Source organism: Bombus huntii, chromosome 17 (assembly GCF_024542735.1).
Source record: "Bombus huntii isolate Logan2020A chromosome 17, iyBomHunt1.1, whole genome shotgun sequence".
Lineage (NCBI taxonomy): Eukaryota > Metazoa > Arthropoda > Insecta > Hymenoptera > Apidae > Bombus > Bombus huntii.
Genome location: NC_066254.1, coordinates 1,529,539 through 1,543,608, shown reverse-complemented (window position 1 = coordinate 1,543,608; position 14,070 = coordinate 1,529,539). Strand labels below are relative to the sequence as shown.

General features: G+C 30.5%; 1 protein-coding gene across 10 annotated transcripts in view; it reads right to left on the bottom strand.

The window, feature by feature from the left end:
- LOC126874971 (myosin heavy chain, non-muscle) overlaps positions 1–14,070 on the bottom strand; it is a 28,805-nt gene that overhangs the window by 11,103 nt on the left and 3,632 nt on the right. For 5 of the 10 annotated variants that reach the window (XR_007693147.1, XM_050637526.1, XM_050637518.1 and 2 more), the window contains exons 2-7: positions 8,528–8,684; positions 8,125–8,243; positions 4,634–4,657; positions 4,029–4,067; positions 2,427–2,519; positions 1,721–1,883 (exon numbers count right to left, since the gene is read on the bottom strand). Coding sequence is in view for 9 of the 10 variants with exons in the window: in XM_050637526.1 (XP_050493483.1) it covers positions 1,721–1,883; positions 2,427–2,519; positions 4,029–4,067; positions 4,634–4,657; positions 8,125–8,243; positions 8,528–8,684 (595 nt within the window). In the remaining variant the exon portion in view is untranslated. The remainder of the gene's footprint in view (positions 1–1,720; positions 1,884–2,426; positions 2,520–4,028; positions 4,068–4,633; positions 4,658–8,124; positions 8,244–8,527; positions 8,685–14,070) is intronic. The other 5 variants (XM_050637519.1, XM_050637522.1, XM_050637523.1 and 2 more) reach the window with 3 other exon arrangements.

The following is a 14,070-nucleotide window of genomic DNA, read 5'->3' as shown; positions in this document are numbered from 1 at the left end:
GAATTCTACTATACTTTAGTTTGCTCTTTAACAACAATAAGCATGACAAATTATTTGTCCCATGATCTTGTATAATCAAGATCCAGTATTATTGGAACTTATAGAGAATGAAATATTTAATTGCATATAATTGCATTTATTCTGAACTTATGCTAACTCGTGCTTGAACTCGTGATGAACTCGTAAACGAATAAAGATCAAAATTTAAAGCCTGAATATATACTCAAATCTGTATTTACAAAATTAATTTTTTATTTCAATTTCTCCCTTTTCTAGAAATTAGATTCTAGAATTAGAATTAGAATCTAGAAATGATTCATCAAAATATGTCATTTTCATCCTCCATCTGCAGTGTTGCTCCAAAGTGCACAGTGAACGGAGTACAGCTGAGCTTTACAGAATGAATGATACACTCATAGTGAAACGCCACTGACAAGTACATATAAACGCATGTTGAATGCATAATCGAACGATCAGTTCGCATTTCTATGATACACATCGTACAAAATGAATATGGAAACGAATGCGGATAAATCAGAATTTTGATTTTTTGCAAATTAGTGAATATAATTATTATGGGTATTTGCTTATACAAAATGTTTTGCTAAGGGTAAATGAAACTTTGCAAGTTATTTTGTGGTGTTATTCTAAGTAGAAAATATCTAATAAGCATATCATTACTCCTAGTGTGCTAAAAATGCCTCTTAATGCAATAGAACTAATTATTTATCCACAGTGCTCATTTGGAGTCTTCATCTGAAGCATTCATCCAGTGAAGTTGTGTAAATACTCTGGCTTTAATCCTTCATTTTCTCTATGGACGAATCATCGCCAGTGGTTCTCCAATGTGAAACAGTGTAAATTCGGTTTTACTACAATTTAGCCATTTGCATTTTGTCTCGTACACAATTAAATTTCATAACCGTTCTATTTTATACGTGGCTTCCATATTGCATCAATTCCATTTGGGATAATATATTCTTCCAACCTTTAAGACAGAGATTTATATATGCCATTTCATAAACAGAAATTTAAACAGGAAATGGAGAACAAGGACGTTCTAAATTTGTATTTTGACGAATGAAGAAACTGATGCATTCATCATAGCGTTACGTTATTAAACGACGTCCAAAATGATTCGTTGCCTGACATTCCACGCATGAATAATTGAACTTCAAGTCAGGTAGCACAGCTGAGTCATCTATGAAGAAGGTTGTTTCAATTTGTTCGTATCCTGAAAGAACGGGCTTAATCGGAGAATAGATTCGGCTATGGATCAAAATATCCCTAACAAGTACAACACATAATGGGCGGAAACGTTCAGTGTCTCGAAGCAGGAATATCGATTCACTTCTCCGTTGCGAATAGTAATAAACAGTACGTCCTATGGGCTTGGCCTGAGTCAATAACATTTTACACGGCATAAACGTGCACAGAATAAACCTATATAAGACAAGTTGAACTGATAATGAACTGATAACATATATCATCAGTTCCATGAATCTCAATCTCATATTGTTATTAAACCAATAAATTCTAAAATACTTCTTGCAATCTATTTACGAAGTTATTCGTGGAAATGAAGCTGTTCCCTCAAATATCATTTATCTTTACAGTTAACATATTAAAGCGAAAGAACTGAAAGAAATTTGTGTCATAAAAGGAAAATTATGAAAAGTGTAAATGATTTTTTTATTACCAATGACAAATCTCGACTTACTTTTTTGATCAGCGGAGGCACCCGCTAGGAGTTGATAAAATATGTGGAAGGTTCTTTCATCTTTCGCTTGTCGAATTGCTCTTGACTTTTCCAGAAGATAAGTCTCTATGTTCGCACCGGCAATGTAACCCGAGGCATCGAAGTTTATTCGAATAAATTTACCCTGTTTCATAAATTGTCAGTTATTAACATTATTAATTATCATTAAGGCAAATTGTTTGTTAGGTACAATGCACTACTTAATATTTTCTCCTTTTAGACACTTATTTAAAAAATATATATATTATAATTAATATAATATATAAGTATATAATTAATAAAACAACAATAACAAATAAAAAATATAATTTATGTAATATATTTAATAATAAAATTAAAAAAATGATATATATATATACACGTGTGTATATTTTTTCTATTTTCTGAATCACAGTAGAAAATATTAATTTCATTGTATTATATCTGTTAATAAGTACTTATAAAAAATACTTGTAATAAAAATAATTGTTTTTTATTATGTAACTTTAGAACAGTATATGCAATCAATTTATAGAAATAATTAATTAATAGTGTATTATGTTTCTTAAAGTAAATATTTTACCTGAAGAAACAAAAACGTTTTTGTCGCATAAAAGGTTTAATTGAAGACGAATATTAATTTTGAGAAAATGTTATAAGGAAAAAGAGCAATATTTGTTGAACTTACAAATCGGGATGAGTTGTCATTCTTCACTGTTTTAGCATTCCCAAAAGCTTCTAAAATTGGATTCGCTTGTAAGAGTTGCTGTTCCAATTCACCCTATCATCAAAAATTAATCACATTAGTAAACATAAAAATTGTTAATTTATCTCGCAACGTATGTATCTGTTTATGTATTGTTTTTAGCAAAATTGTATTCTCTGATTTTATATTGTCAAACGCATTTCATAATACTTTAAAAGTTCGGTGGAGAAGTTATAAAATATAGACGTATCTAATCTACAAAGTTACTGTTAACTGACATTGATAGAAATAGAAAAAAAGCATTTCCTTCAAATGGATCTGCAAATAATAGTAAAACTGTAAAATGTAAAAATGTTTTCAAAGCACTTGTAGAATTGTAGATAATTTGTAAAGGTAGTCATAACTTTATTATATAAGCAATAAACGCTTCTTATAAGTTAGTGATATTTAAATAAATAATACATCATTTTACAGAATTTACAGAACGTGCGCAAATACAATAAATTTTTAATAGAACAATAAATTCATTTATGTCTACTTTAGGAAATTTTCAAAATAATTGCGATAAATAAAACATAAGCAATGCATAAAATGCAACAAGAATTATGATATAAACAGATATTTTTTAAAGAAATATTATATCATAGTTTGTTTCACTACAACTATACATGTTGCTAATTAGCTAATAATTGTCTTGTCTAAATCACCAAACAACCAAAATAATAATGATTATTTCAGAACAATTAATAATGTAAAAGCGTAATTCATTACCCATTGTATCTAAAGGATACAGAACGTTGTATATTATCTTAAATTGAAGAGTGCTTGGAAAAAATACAATGTTTGTAAGAAACAAGTATTAACGTGGACCAAATTTATGAAAAAGAAGAGCGTATCTGTAGGAAAACCTATGTGTGCCACTTTTTAGTTATAAAGAAAAATCAATGTTTGATTCAATTAGATAAATGGCATAGACAAAAGCTAAGAAACAATTAACTAATGTTTACTGGCACTATATATTTTTCTGTAAAGGAGACGTTGTGACACCATCTTCTAGCATTATGGATAATTATTTAGTAAGGGAAATTGCACCTAAATTCTATGCTATGGCTTTCTCAGTGGTACGTGGAATATTTTCCAATAAAAAATCCAAGTTTTTCAATCTTGGCACTTACAGTATTTTTTACAGGCACCTTTCAATTAAATAACAGAATTTATAAGTTTCTATTTAACTTAAGAATCAATATGAACATTTTAATAAATATAGCAATCAATAGGAAAAAATGGCATAAAGCTAATTTCTCAGCTTGATTTATCTATTTATAAAATCTATGTAATCAAAGCAATAGTTGATAAAATGGCTAAATTAGTTATAATCGTGTTTAATGTTTAATATAAAGAAAACATTGATCTCCGATATTTACCATTTCCATTATTATAAAACAAAGAATATCGTTAAGTTATTTAAAACTTCATACGATTAAGCGCAAAGTAAAATATGTGGCAAGCATACAGCACACGCACACACATACATAAACACGACAGCGAATATATTAATAAATAATTTAATCAATCGACTCTCACGTTAATTACCGCAAATTTATCCGAAACATTTCCGGAACCCTGAATCCAGCGAGCAGCAGTAAAAAAAAAAAAAGAAAAAAAAGAGTAAGAAGAACATGTTAGAACTTCGAAATACTTTGTTTCTTAATCGACTAAAAAGCTATCGTGTTAAAGACAATATTTTGAAATTAATTTTTAATTAACTATCCACTTTATTAGTACGTAGAATAAAATACGAAGGAGGAGAGAAGGACGAAAGGGAAGAGAAGGTGAAAGAGAGAACAAGCCAGATTACGTTTCTATTAAGATTGGTAATATTAAATATAGTTAATTTACATATATCATTAGGTAGAAATAAGTATCAAAAATACCCGATAGATGAAACGAAGACGCAATAACATACATATATTTTTACGTGCATAGAATATACGAAGAAGTTAACAAAGTAATGGGAACAAAACTTCCAAAACCTGGGAATACAAACTGTTAGTGTTAACCAAAGCTAAAAACAAATAGATATTACAAAACAGAAAGCAAAAAGAAAAATAAGAAGGAAATATAAAGAAGGCAGACAGTAGCGTATATATCGCGTGAGCGGAATGTTGATCATTTTGTTGTTGACTTACTATGATTAATGCCGGACTTGGTGTCTAGGTATGTTGTAGCCGCCGAAAGTCAGCACCGGGAATGAAAGAATTTATAAAATTAAATTCACGAGCCTTAGTTCACGAATCTAATTTTCATTCGAAGTTTTGGCAAACTCAAACAACTGAAACACCAGCAAATGTATATCCAGAATCGCTCGGAGTGAATCAGTGAAATCCGAGTAAAATTCAAAATATTTGAAAGTTCGTCACGAGTAAGACTACGCAAAAAAGAAAAAAAAAAGAAAGAAGGAAAAATCCTGTTTCCATTTGTAATTACTTGTTTGATACGTGTCATTGAAGGTAACTCGAGTTTGATTCACAACAAGTATAACGTGGATTTTTTTTTCTACGTTCGTAGAAAGATAATGTTTCCATCTAAACGCCATACACAAGCTATTTTGAACATAATTTACGTTAAACGAGGATATTCAATTCTTCAACTAAATATTCTGACTGTGGCGTGTCACGCATTATAAAAGCTCTCGGGACTCCTTCTTAATGATTTTGCAGTTTAAACGAGATTCGTGCCGTTGTTAATGTCGAATTATGAAACACGTGAAAAGGGAACGACGATAGTTTTTTCCTATATAAGAACACAAGTTTCGAAGCATACGGTGACTCAGAACAGTCCGACGAGAATGAGTCAAAGCCGAGTTAGGCCGATAAGTGGATCGTTTCACTGAAAAAGGAAAGATCCTTCGAGAGCCAGTGATCTACGATGGCCTATCATTATCTATCGCGATCGCAAAACAGTCGTATAGTATTCGATGATCGAGTTTTTAAATAGTTCACGTAACCCTTGCACAATCAACATTTACTGTACGTATTTGTCCTTTGTTTCGTTTTCTTTTTTTTTTTTTTTTTTTTTTTTTCTTTACTATATCACGTGTAACAACACGTTGACGACATTTTCAGTAAATCACGTTCGTTTGATTATACAATTATTAGTATGTAAATACAACTATGTATATACTGAATTCTTAGTACTATATATAATACATTCTTATTATATGTAAGATTATTTTGAACGAAACATATCTCTGAGCAAATATTGTTTATGAAAGTTGTTTACATTATGTAATCAGACTGGTCAATGTTTTATTTTCTACAATTCATTAATCAGTTTTTCAATAAAGATAACTTCCAATTTAATCGAGAGTACTAAAAATATATCTCTCCATATACCAAAATATCACAGTGCTTTCCTTGCTTTAGGAAGTTCGGTATATTTTATCTTCGTAGTCAAATTTTATCTACTACAACTGCGGAAACTGAGGCTGAATTTCCTTCCTGTGTCATTGTTCACGATATCGTACATGTATTAATTTGCACAAAATTCTAAGATTATTACGATTACGTTGATATTTTTTAATATTAAAAAAATGTACAAAATACGATTATTGGAGAAAATTTTATCGACAAAATTTTTGATATTTACATTTTTATTTACTGGAAAAATTCAATAATTCATCATTAAAGGTCAATTTTAAAATAACTTTTTATATTATTTTAAAATAAATGTTTGAGATAAATAACAATTTTTTGAATAATTGAGAAAATCTTCACCTATTTATTAACACATGGATTCATATAATTTTTATTTCAATTGCTTAATAATAATTTAATTGAGCTGAGAGATTTCAAACTTCTATATATATGTAAATATTATTTTTGTATTATATAAATTTCCTTTTGTATAATTTGGTTTGATATGTGCATTACGTATTTGTTTATATTCGTATGAAATTTACGAAGCATCATGCACGAAAAAAGAAAAGGAAGAGTATTTACAGAAACTTTCATGCACCGGGTGAAATTTACAATGCTCTCAATTACTATGTAAATAAACTCTTTCTAAATTTGAGTCCTTTTGAAAAACATTCATTGGAATATATGGAAGTCAGCTACTTTCCTATATAATCCAAACAATTGTATAACAAATTTCAAAATAAACCGTCTATCTAATATAGAATCATTATTCCAGTATATATATTCGAATTATGAAACTGAAAGTAAAATTATTACTGAAATATTCACCTATAAAACCAAGATAAGAGTTCCATACATGATATAAATTTTATAATTACAAGTACTGAATGGAGCAAACAACTGACATGGACAATCGATTATTTGTAATCATTTGCTATTGATATATCTTTTATAACTAATTTTAACATTATGATTTTTGTTTTAAAAGAAAAGATATAACAATGTATTTGCATGTTCTCGATAATTAGTTTCAATGAAAATAAATGTGAGAATATTTATATCATATACACAGTAAACAATATGTTTATAAAATAATAATTACATACTACTTATATATATATATATGTGAAATCTTTTATCTCAATAAACTCTCTTTCATGGAACATTTCATACTTTTCAATTGATATAAAGAATTTGATTATATTACTATCTATTTCTAAATAAGATGTAAACATCATATAAAGATATGACATAAATCCCAATAAGCTTATAAAACAATTTTCACTATCCACGATATTAAAGATTAAATAAAAAAAATAAGCAGATTGACTTTGTAATATCAAGTGTATTGTCGATTGTGATGTCATAAAGTTAAATGTGTATACATGTATATTATTAATGAATAATTCATAACATCTATTACACATCAATTAAAATTGCGAAAAAGACACTAAAAAGTAAAGATTATGTTGTTTGTTGAATGAAATAGTATTTAAACGTAACAAAAAGATTCACAAGTCTATCAGTTTATCAATTCTTAAATTACAAGAAGTTATTTAGAATGATAGATATAAACATATCTGTTTCTTCTAAGACTATAAAGATATCATTGAAGACAAAAATATATAATCTAAGATATAAAATATAATAACATGAGCGATAATATGTACTTTGAAATATCTTTTTGAGAGTTTTCATAATCACTAATATTTTTGTACAAACTCAACTAAATAAAAAATAATCCTAGTAGGAAAAACATATCAGTTTATACTTATGACGTATAATTTAATTAATATAAAATTAAGGCTACAATATTTTGCTCGATATTACGCACTGAAGTTCTTTAAATTTTTAAGGATGTAAAAAAGAGGAAATATATAATTTCATTAAAGAAGAATCGAATAATTTATGAGAGTTGCGAACTAAACGAGTATCTGTAAACGATTTCCCTCCAATACCTATTCCCTTTTATCACCAACAAAACAGTATATATTCTTACAGCAACAAAAATATCTAACATCTTAATGCTAACATTGAAATGCTGTACATTGCAATAGGTTTCGTTTATTCTACATAAACATAATAAAAAAAGATCAGTGTACAGAGAAGAATGTATCCCTTCTATCAGTATACAACATATATACAGTTATTTATTTTATCTTGTCAATGATTCCTTTTCTTTACTGGAATATTTTAAGTGCTGAAAAATTCTTTTCACATCGAATCTCACCAAACATCGAGATATTTAGTTATTAACTTACCGCATTTGATTTTGGTTTCGAAGCAGCGACGTATGCCAGGTATTGAATTACTTTTTTCGTGTTCTCAGTTTTACCAGCGCCGGATTCACCGGTGCATAGAATGGACTGGTCTTCGCGATCTATAAACAAAAATACGTACAAAAGATCTGGTATTTCGAAGTAATAATACACAAATACGCCTTACCTTCAAATTCAATAACAAAGCATAATCAATTACATACATTTTATTTTACGAGTTGGCCAGTAAAAACATTTAAAAGATCATAAAATAATATAGAATTACCGATTAATTACAAACAATTAAATAGAAGACTAAATGAAATATCAAACAACCAGATGTCTCGATAACGCTTAATGACCAAATAAATTAATGGATGACTGGTCAAATAAGAAAACTAATTACCTTGAAGCATAGAACGATATGCAGTGTCCGTAATAGCAAAAACATGAGGTGGGACCTCGTGTCTCTTGATACCCTTATACCTCTCCATTATCTTTTCCGTGTAAATTGGCAGCCTCTTGTATGGATTTACCACCACGCAGAATAGTCCTGAGTATGTCTGCAATCATACCAACGAATCGATGAGTGGCCTGGCTACGAATCATAGAAAACGAATTTCAATCACGTTGATTTCTACCTCGAATATCTTGAAAATCGAATAGCACCGTTCCAACAATATATTTCACAGACAAAAGCTACAGACAGCAGCATGAGTGCAATTTGTAACTGAATAATTGATTTTTGTCTTTTTTTTTTTACAGCCTAAAGGAATTTATAAAATTTAAAATAATATATTTATAATTCCAATGAAAACTTTTTAACGTTTTCTACGAGAGTTATATTTTTGTAGTACGTATTTGTATTACGTACGTAAGAAACTAGGCTATTGAGTGTACTATATCGATAGAAACGAAGCTGGACAAAAATTTAATCGGTTAAATTTGTAAATAAAAGCTACCAATGAGTAATACTTTCTGCTGTGTAATTCGCGTAAGAAATTTCTTTATACATCACATTTAACGCGATGGTTTAAGGTAAAAGTGATTTGGTGCGTTGGTGAATTATAAAATGAAACTGCAGTTATACTGTTCCTCCCTCAGCCAGACATTTCTGTATAATTCCAAGCGAGTAGCATTTCTCTTGCATTTTTCACGTAACGAGTTCAAGGTTAACAAGCAGGCACATATAAATTATTACTTAGAGAATATACTATAAAAAAGAATATTTCTTTTTTTCTCTTTCAAGTTTTTAACGTGATCTAAAATATACAATGGAAATTAAGAGCTTCAGTACTTTTTCTGTGCGTCGTTTATCGTGAGAATATTCTCCCTGCGCGAAAATATTTCTCACGCCTTTTAAACAGCAGTGTTTAGTCGTTATTTATACAAAAAATGGACAAAATCGCTATTGTGATTTTTTGTTTAACGTATCAGACGAAAGAAACTGACGATCGAGAAATCGACGAAACGTAAAAATAAAATAGCGCGAGGGGAAGAAACCAGTTGCAACTAGTTTAACGAGAATAGTATCGCGTTAAAGTTTATTTGGAATTCGATTATCAATTAACGAGAAAATCACACGCAATGAGCTAATCAATAGATTCCACTGGCGTTAATAATTCACGTAACAAACGTAATATATAAATCGCAGTTATACCGCAGGCTAACGTATAATCAATATCAGAAGAATTCCACTAATCCAATGATATCGACGTCTCAGTCTAATTTTCATCAAATATTAGCTCTTTTGTTTCAACAACTGCTTAAGCGTTCAATTACAATGCATGTAATTCATGCGCCAGACACTTATAGAACTTACGTAGCGTACAAACTTGAAGCGATTTGCTACGCACGTGTTGTACTTTAACCATCAATAACCCCATAAATTGATAAACGGCTATACTATGTAAGCAGATAAACGAACGGAAGATCGATTTACATATATTTTGTTGAAAAATCTGAGCAGGCTAGTGTAGCGGAAAATGTGACTCGTATTTGTTGTTATTTCTATATTCAGAGATAGGATCACAATAATTATTATTTTATTCCTTGGATAAATCTACCACTCCGTTCTGAGCCAAAAAATCCTTTATTGAACATTCTTACATGGACTAGGGATAAAAACAAAAGACCATCTTAAACCTATCGATTAAATCTATCGATTGTAACTAGAACTATCTTCTAGTTACTATTTCTTGTAACTAACGCATCTGCATGCGAATGGCGAGCACGAACTCACGTTGTCGTTTTCAACAGTATTCGATAAAGGGCTGAATTATAAGCCACATTTTGCAGTACGTTCATGTATTTGGTAATAGTTTCCTTTTGATGAATAATTTACAAGTTAAACGGAACGAGAAGCTGAAGGTATGCGTCACCATTCGGGAAAGATGAGCAAGCGGGTCGGTTTACACTTTCCACAAGTTCATACCGATGTGTAATCATGAAAAAATGTCAAGTAGGAAAGAATCTTGGAGATTTTTGTAGCCAGACTTAAAATTGTAACTTTCTATATGTTGCCGGTTCATTTTTCCATTACTGTCGTATAATAGAGCTACATAGAGCGTAAGAAATATATTCGAATGAAGTCTATGTTAACGAAAATGTTGCAACAACTCATTTTACGATATAATAGTACCGGTAGTTGTTCGATAAGAGGTTAAATAACTTTGCTCTGTTTTAGTATCGTTGATAAGAGGATGGCGGTGGATTTGCGGTACATTCACTGAAATAATGAGACGATGACCTAATAATCGATACAAACAATCGTATTGTTATGTAATATGAGTCAGACAAAAAATCATATAATAAAAATCGCAGGCTTGAAAGATTTTCGAGAAAAGAAATTAAGAAGTTTGAGCTAAGAACATATACATTGTCAATACATTGTATTAAAATAAATTTTTAATTTAAATTCTACAGATTTCCAATTTAAATTTTTCTATTGAAGAAGGAAGAAAAAAATGATTCCAAATGTTTAAAATCATAATAAAGAAAGGCATATCCTTTTTTTAAATATTTTATGATATTTAAATATATAATATATCTGTATTATAACAACCTAGACTTTGTCTCATCATTATTTATTCATTAAATGTTGAAAGTAAAACGTTCATCGGACATTAATGAATTAATAGCAAGAGCAATGTTAATAATAACATCCACTTCGTTAGAACGTTAGCAATCCTTAATTCTGTTCAACAAATGTAAAGCTTTTCGCGCATAAAACATTGTACATTAAAATTTATTATCCTCTTCTTTATTGTTGAAATTGTATCGTCATAAATTCACTACTTTCTAGTCTTCACATTTTTTATAACAATTTCGCAGTCTACAAGTTGCACCTTCATATTTATATTGTTCGTTAAGGTCAATTGCAGAAAAACATTTAGTCTTCCCTTTTTTTCAAGACAGATGAATCTAAACTAAAGAAAGATGAACAAAGTCTCAATGCAAAGTAAGGATCCACGGCTATTTTGTTCCCTTTTTTTTTTAAACAGAACTCTCTCCTCGAAGGTCTCCAAAACCGGTCTTTGAGAGTGTCGTGTCGTCGACCTGCCTAACATTCCTGGTTATCGCTCACTAACAACCACTGACTCTAACTCCCTCTAAAGGAAAATTGCATGTCTTTCTTGACTTGGTGACGTAGGATAAAGCTAACATCAGTTTTCATATCAATTCAGAAGAAATGAATCATTCACATTGATCTTCTTTGAAGCAGCACAAGGTGATCACGCTGTTTCACTTTGTCTTTCGTTTAATAGCTGACTTTTTTACTTTTCTCGTTTTTAATAAAAAAAATTTGACAAAAAAGAAAATAAAGAGCAAAAAACCAAACAAATATGAAGACTGAAAAAATCACGATAATTGCACGACTAATAAAAAGGGAATGTTCTTTGTTATGCTCTTTCATGCGCGGTATATATATTATTTAATTATAATTATTACGATATTTGTAAACGAACATGTTTATAAAAATACAAAAGGCATATATCATGGAAATAATTCTGCATTCATTTTGTTGATGCATATAAGAAAACATAATAGTGCTGTGTTTTCATATAATTAATAGTCATCAAGCTCTCAAGTTGTTGACTATTAAAATTGGTTGCGCGTGCAGAAATCTGTAGTAATTGAAGCATATTAAAGTGCGCCGTTTTCTGCACAATTTATCACGAGTTTTAGACACACGCATCAAGATCACGACACGATGCTATTATACGCGTATACAGATTGCCACGAGAAAAAGAAACGTATTTATTATATTTTCGCTGTTACGTGTCACTTTTACTATCAGAATCATCGACGAACATATCATGTACTTTCTATTTCCTAAAGCTTCGCAGAACTGTAACGCACAATAAGCATTTATGCTTATAATTATAATGACGCATAATAACAATACATAATATGTTTCATACCCAGTCGTACGAAAATCGGGTATTAAAATCAGACTCGTACATATTTCAAAACAATATTTCCAACCATTCTTCGCTTTAAACCCGTTAGAGTTCAGAATAGAAGAAAGAATTGGAGTTAAAGTTCAGATAAAAATAAAAAATAAAAAAGAAAGAAAATAGAAGAAACGATACTGTTCACGTGAAATAAAATAAAAATCAATTTAATGTTACATTATACGAACTTCCATTATACAAAGTTGTCTGTATGAAAATAAAGTATCCCGGTTTTCAATACGCCCCGAATTAGTAGACACGTAGGCATTTTTTTGGTATGACTTTCCGATTTATATTCGAGTAGAAGAGAGTGAAAAAGAAGAGGGAAACAGACGAAAATCAGAGAGAGGGAAAGAAAGATATAAAGGAGCGCGGTCATAAAAAAGAAGAAGGAGAAAGAGCAGGAGGAAGAGAAGGAGAAGGAGAAGGAGAAGGAGAAAGAGGAGGAGGAGGAGGAGGAGAAGGAAGAGAGGAGGACAAGGGTATATGACGAAGCGACATGTTTAATCAATCCCGGAATCTGTACGGTTTCATCAGAGTTCGGTTTCTTTCCTAAGAAGACCGAAACTGCGTCTTGACTATAAAAGGCACGAAATCTTCAGCGAAACTGGCTCTTTCTCTTTTCCTCTTTAACTCGTCACTGGTATATTACATCGGGACGTTTACGGTACCGCGAGGAAGCAGGTTAAGGACACTCGTCCTTATAAGGACTCCTCCCTGATCGTTCTCTTTCTCTTTTCTCCTTTCCTAAATTCGATAGAGAAGAAACGCCAATGCTTCATATATAAATTTCCTTTCTCGCTCGGTCCTATGTTAATAGCTTTTATCACGGTATACTTCAATTTACTATCCTTTTATGGCAATTGCATGAAAATATAACCAAAGCACATATAAACAGGATCGAACGTTCCAACAGCGAACGAATGTTTGCAATAGCACTAACAAGTATTTAAGAACCAGACGAAATTACGGCTCAGTTTGATATATGGATTCATTCGAATTCTTATAATATACCATAGATGTTGATAACAGATTTTATTTATTGCGCAAGGAATAGAATTTCTTGTTTTAGTAGCAGTACGACGATTACGATCGATTGTGAGCTGAAAGATTTTGATGATTTTCGGAACGTTGCACGGAATGTAATATACCGCGGATTGAAAGAAGAAAAATCAGCACGTACGAGGCACATGCATGACGTCATTCTCTCGTGTCCTAGAATGCTTGCCATACGTAAGCAGATATTTCTATATCGTAAGGCCCAATAAAAACCGCAATTCTTTTAATTAATATCGACCGATAAAAGCCAGCACGATCTTCAGTTACGATTCCGTTGAACTGTTTATCGAATTATTAACGAAGAGAAAATTTGAGCGAAAATGCCTACAATTTTCATACGTTTACGTCTATGTCATCTATGGGGAAACAATTTTTGAAATTTACTTGCCGAATTTTTATTGAAATATAAAACGCAAAATGTTTCTTGTCTTTT